Source organism: Petaurus breviceps, unplaced genomic scaffold, assembly GCF_028583685.1.
Source record: "Petaurus breviceps papuanus isolate PSGF00001 unplaced genomic scaffold, PetGlider_PUasm1.0 189, whole genome shotgun sequence".
NCBI classification, from domain to species: domain Eukaryota; kingdom Metazoa; phylum Chordata; class Mammalia; order Diprotodontia; family Petauridae; genus Petaurus; species Petaurus breviceps.
Window position 1 is genome coordinate 22,240,144 of NW_027185809.1, and position 6,288 is coordinate 22,246,431.

Here is a 6,288-nt window from a genome sequence, read left to right on the forward strand (position 1 = left end):
GATAATCAACATGGGGCAAGTCTTCCTGTCAAAAGTGGGGTTTTAGCTACAACTAGAAGTCAGGAGGTAGCCTGAAGTCAGAAGAGGGAAAGAGAAAATTCCAGAAATGGGAAGAAAACAACCAGTGAATTTTCAAACAATGGATGGGGAGCTTCAAATTTGTTTTTTGGTTCCAAATGTTCAGTGATGCTTCCTGCCATTATTTCTTGTCTAACCTGTGAATCCTCCATTATCCTGGCACAGATCAAAATTCCCTTCTCTTTCCTGCCTTGGTTTTCACACTGAGGCCCTACATGACAGTTTTAGTGGGCCACTCTACTATACCTGATAACATGGAGAAGGGGTCTGAAAAAGAGAGCCCCAAGTTCTTTTATGTTTTTTTTCTGGCATGGAGAAATATTTTGAATTTAGGTAAGTAACATAACTGTGGTCAAAAGACAACCAATAAAAAGTACATTGTGTAGCCGTGAACGTTTAGTTTAAGTTAGCATAAATTTGTAGTAGATGCAGTCTTGCAAGATGTAATACTTTCTTCCAATAACAGCAGGAAGTTCAAGCATAGGAGCAGAAAAAGGAGGTGATAGAAGTCAACCCAGGGTTGTGGGTTAGCAGGTCAAAAGGGGAAGGGACTTAAGGTTGGAGGAAAGGAAGGAGCTGTTCACAGGCTTGATAGACTGGAAAACCAGGGAGCAACTGAGGAACCAAAGGTTTTGCTAAAAGTGAAGAGCAGTTCTGGAATAAGAGAGTAGGAAAGATGAAAACAGTCAGGAAAATTCCCAAACTCAGAAGATCTATGAAAATTGCTTCCTTTTGAATAAAAGTATATTCATCCTGGTGTGTTATTGAAATGGAGGGGAGATGGAGATCCCAAGTCTTTTTTTAGCTAAGTAATGAAGGTGGGTCCCTTAAGACTTGAAAATAAGTTTCCTCTGGGTGAAAAAAAAAAAAAAGTAATCTGAACACGCCTGTAATGGCTGGAAGTTAAAAGATAGGTAAAGTCACAGGGACAGGACGCCCTGATAATTTAACTTCTTCTCACTAAAACACGGAATAGAAATAAGGGGCAGCCTCTGAAGACTAGGAGACCTTGTGCGAAGTGGACGAGAAGGCAGTGCAGGGAGGGCCAGGACCGGACATTTCCTGTCACCTGCTGGCAGATACGCGGCTGAAAACGCTCTTCTCCCTGGAGAGCCATCACAGGCAGCTTTGGACTGCCATTCACGGGGAGGGGCGGAGTGCGAACCCTGAAACCTGAAGCCGAGGTTCCGGGGATCGGAAAAATCACTGGAACCCGAGGGTGAGGTGCAGCGGGGCACCACCCACGGAGAGGGCGGGACTCGGAGGAGGGTTCACCTGGGCTGAGGCGGAACTTGGACGTGCGCGGACGCCTAGCCCCTGAGCTCGGGGCGTTGGGAGGGGGGGGGATAAGGCATCTGCGGCGGGGCTTCCCGGGGCTTCGCTTTCAGTTAGGGGGGCCCGCCGCCGCCATGGCCTGGAGCGCAGCGTCCCCCGGCGCGAACCAGCCCGACAACACTGCCTTCACGCAGCAGCGCCTGCCCGCCTGGCAGCCGCTGCTGTCGGCCGGCATCGTCCTGCCGCTCTTCTTCTGCGTGGGCCTGGCCTTCATCGGCCTCGGCCTGGGCCTCTACTACTCCTCCAACGGCATCCAGGAGCTGGAGTACGACTACACGGGGGACCCGGGCACGGGCAACTGCTCGGCCTGCGCCGCGGCCCCGCCCCGCCCCAACTGCAGCTGCCGGTGGTGCTTCTCGCTGCCCGAGCGCTTCCAGGGACCCGTGTTCCTCTACTACGAGCTGTCCAGCTTCTACCAGAACTACCGCCGCTACGTGGTCTCGCGAGACGACGAGCAGCTCAGCGGGCTGGCCAGCGCGCTGCGTCACCCCGCGGCCGAGTGCGCGCCCTACCAGTACAGCGCGGCCGGCGCGCCCATCGCGCCGTGCGGCGCCATCGCCAACAGCCTCTTCAACGACTCCTTCACGCTGCTGCACCAGCGCCGGCCCGGCGGTGCCTATGCCGAGGTGCCCCTGGACCGCGCCGGCATCGCGTGGTGGACCGACTACCACGTCAAGTTCCACAACCCGCAACCCATCAACGGCAGCCTGAAGCTGGCCTTCTCCGGCACGGTGAAGCCGCCCAACTGGCCGCTCCCGGCCTACGAGCTGAGCCCGGAGCCCAACAACACGGGCTTCGTGAACCAGGACTTCGTGGTGTGGATGCGCACGGCGGCGCTGCCCACCTTCCGCAAGCTGTACGCGCGCATCCGCCACGGCAACTACTCGGCGGGGCTGCCCCGCGGGGCCTACTGTGTGAACATCACCTACCACTACCCCGTGCGGGCCTTCGGCGGCCGCAAGCGCATCATCTTCAGCAGCGTCTCGTGGATGGGGGGCAAGAACCCCTTCCTGGGCATCGCCTACCTGACCTTCGGCTCCCTCTGTGTCGTCACCGGCTTCGTCTTGCTCGTGGTGTACATGCGGCACCAGGACGAGGACGGCGACGGGGACGACGAGGACCAGTGACCCGCCGGCGGCGACGGCCCCGCCCCATTTCTGACTTGGGCTTCACCTTGGAAACGTTTTGAGCGATTTTGTGCCTCCTCGAATACTCCCTTCCCGACCTGACCCCCATACCATTCCTCCTGCAAATGCCCCAATTCCTTAACTGTTTCTAATGGTCGTCGTGGTGCTGGTTGGATGAAGTCTAGGGAAAAATCCCTCTCCATCACTTTCATGGTTTGGAAATTAATCAGATTAGTGTTTTAAGCAATATCTTGCCCCACCCACCTGTCAACCCTATTCCCAGTTGTTCCCGTGGAACTGTTTGGAGAATAGATCTGAAGTCCCGGGAAATTTATCCTCCCCTTCTTTCAAAGAGATTAGTCTTTCTAGCTTTTTGAGCTACCTACCTCCCCCACACTTCCTTTCTACTCCCCACTCACCAATTCCTGATTGTCCCCAGGGAGCTGAAGTCCAAGGAAATGATCTCTTCTCCCCCTTTTGGAGGTTGAACTGGCCCTTAACGTCCTCTGAGCTACCTGGGTCCTTAACACCTCCTTTCCCATCCCATCTCATCCCCTTCCCTTTATAATAACCCAATTCCTAATTGCTTATGTGGAAGTTTGGAGGAAGGATATGAAGTCCAGGGAAATTTGTCCTCCACCTCTTTCAGGGGGAACGATTGTATCTCTCTAGCTTCTTGAGCTACCTACCTCCTTAACACCTTTCCACTCCCAACTTCCCCTCCCTTTCATTGTAGTAAAATTCTTAATTCTCTCCGGGGTTGAATGGTAGACCTGAAGACCAAGGAAATTTGCCTTTCCTCTCTTAACTGGATCTTACCAGTTTAAACGACCTACCTCCCTAAAACAACTCCTCCCCATCCTATTCCTCATCCTCCTCCTTTCTGGAGGATGGTCCACAACTCCATCTCTAATTGTCCCTGTAGGAGTGGTTGGATAATTGACCTGAACTTAAGATAAATCTCTCTTCCCCCTCTTTCATTGTTTGAAAGTTAATCAGGTTTCTGAAGCATTACCACAGATTATGTTGTGAGTAAGATTGTAGGGTTCAAACAGATTTTAGGAATCATCCAGTATGAACCTTCTGATTTTACAGATGAGGAAATGGAGGCCCAAGGAGAGGTGGCTTGCCTAAGAACACACAACTAGTAGTGGCAAAGCTGGGATAGGAAAAATAAATCCTATAACACTAAACCTATTTTTCTGCTACATCCTGCTGCCTCCCCAAATAATAATAATAATTGTGTATTGCAGATAATGATCTTGTTCACTTCTTAAGGAATTATTAACCTTATATTTTTACTATCTATAGTTCATCGTGGTGGAGGCGTGACATGTTTCTGTAACAGTAATTGGGAGCTAGTCCGTTTTTGCATAGTTGTCTGTAGGAGAGAATTCATACCAATTCACTTAATATTTGAGCTTAAGGCATTATACTACTAATAACAACTGATTTATATGGTGATATAAGGTCTGCTGATTACATACATTATTCAGTTGAGCTGCAAAACAAATCTATAGGATGGGTGCAACAGGTAATATCTTCATTTTACAGTGGAATAAACAGAGGTTCAAAAAGACTGAATGTCTTGTCCATAGTCACATACCTCATGAGGGTCAGAGACAGAATTCTAACCTAGGTCTTCCTGAGCCCAGCACTCTAACCACTCCATAAAGCTAATATTTTGCAAGACCTCCTTTTTTGTACAAAACTAACTTCTCTTGTTATATTTAAGAGAACTTGTACTCTAGCCACATGTCTTTTCTATAAATAAGAATATCTTTCACTTTCTAGAAGTCTTTGTCTGCCAAATAGCTTCCAGAAAGGCTAAAACGATTCCAGTCAAACGGACTGCAGGGCAAACTAAGGGCACAGAGTCAAACTCTTAATTTTTTTGTTGTAATAAAAACTTAAGCTGTTGTTTTTCTATTTGGCATTTTCTTTGCTAGATGCTAGGCAAGCAGTGGGTCTCAGGAAAGATTCTCTTTCCAATTCCTCATAGGAACATTTTAGCCTTCTTATTATTTTGTAGACCTTAATGAGAAAGGCCAAAAATACTTAAGTTTTGTGAGGACCCCAGAAGCAGTTTCTTTTCTAATTGTGCTCTCAAATAAAAGTTACATGTTTATAGTTATCATGATTAAAATTAATGCTGTAGGCCGAGGAAAGGTGGTGTAAATTGAAATTTGAAGAACTTTTGAAACATTGAGAGAGTTGTTAAACTTTGGACTGATTATCTTTCAAGTGATACTATAAAATTCTAAGAAGTAATTGTGTTGTCTTTTAAAAATCGCATCACTGTATGTAATTTAATCATTGAAGCTTAAAAAACTATTATGTCCTTCCTCCCTACTTTATTCTGGTGATGGTATACGTGCAAATATCCAGAATTCCATAAATGGATATTATTGGGCATTTCTTTTATGTATGGTTTAGAATAGATGGTTTCTGAGGTCCCTTCCCATTCTCAAATTCTGTAGTTCTGTTATTTCCACTATTGCACATAGGTGTCCGTGGCAATGTTCATGGTAATCACCATTAAGTATTGTAAGACCTTGAATTAAGTTCATTCTAAATTACCAAAGACATTTTTAATTATATTCAATATAATCCTTATTTCCTAATTTTTTCTTTTGAAAAATTGAGAGGCATCATGGTAGTGTAATGGTGTAGTATAGAGAGTTGACCTTAAAAGTTGATTTGTATTCAAGTTGAGCCACTGACAGACTGGCCATTTGACTCTCAGCAATTCATAATTTTTCAGTGCTCCACCTAATGCGTCAGTATTGTAAATTATAGAACACTTACTGATTTGCATTGCTAGAGGGAATCATTAGGAATTTCTTTCATCAGTGAAAGCACAGATCTGGACCAAAATGTGAAAATTACTAAACCGTGTAATTTTATATTAATCAAGGTTTTTAGGCATCCAATTTCCTGAATTTAACTAGATAACAGAATTTGCAGTTTTGTGGTTCTTTGTATAGGGGAGCTAAAATTTTGTATTTCAGTGTTACTTTTAGACTATTCCATCAGTCTGTATATTTTAAAAGTAACCAATTTAATTTCTTCTTAAAATTTTAATGAAAATTCAGTTTTCATGTTCCTTTGCTTACTAAAAGAATAAAGATCATGTTTCCTTTACATTTACTCTTTTTTTGGTGTACTGTATGCCCAGCCTTCATTTTATTTTCTTTTTAAATTTTTATTAATTATTTTGCATTTTATTTTTAAACTGAATTCCAAACTCTGTCTCTTTAACCCTATCCTTCACCCACTTAAGAAGGTAAAAGGCATGTCACTTATACATATGAAATCATGCAAAATATTTTCATATTAGCCATATTTTTTTAAAAAGGTAAGAAAAATAAAGTGAGAAAATTGTACTTCAATTTGCACACAGTTCATCAGTGCTATCTCTGGAGTTTGATAGCATTTTTTCATCAGAAGTCCTTTGTTTGATTTTGTTTTTTTTTTCTCAAATGCTTTATTAACTTCTGATTTACATCATTCATTTCTGTCAGATTTTGAGTTACAAATTTTTTCCCCGTTTTTCCCCTACCTACCACCCCAGAATAGCAGTCCCCTCCTCCAATAGGATATCCCCTCCTCCAATCTGCGCTCTCCCATATTTTCTCCCATACCCCTTTCAACTTTTCCAGTGGATCTCTATGCCCCAGTGCCTGTATATCTTATTTCCCAATTACATGTAAAATAGTATTAATAATAGTATATATATATATATATA

At 44.6% G+C, this 6,288-nt stretch overlaps 1 protein-coding gene across 1 annotated transcript; it reads left to right on the forward strand.

Moving 5' to 3' along the window:
• The first annotated feature begins 884 nt into the window (after window positions 1-884).
• TMEM30B (transmembrane protein 30B) lies at window positions 885-5,690 on the forward strand. The gene has a single exon (XM_069092035.1). The coding sequence runs from the start codon at window positions 1,488-1,490 to the stop codon at window positions 2,538-2,540; it is 1,053 nt and encodes a 350-aa protein (XP_068948136.1). The 5' UTR covers window positions 885-1,487; the 3' UTR covers window positions 2,541-5,690.
• Window positions 5,691-6,288: the final 598 nt, after the last annotated feature.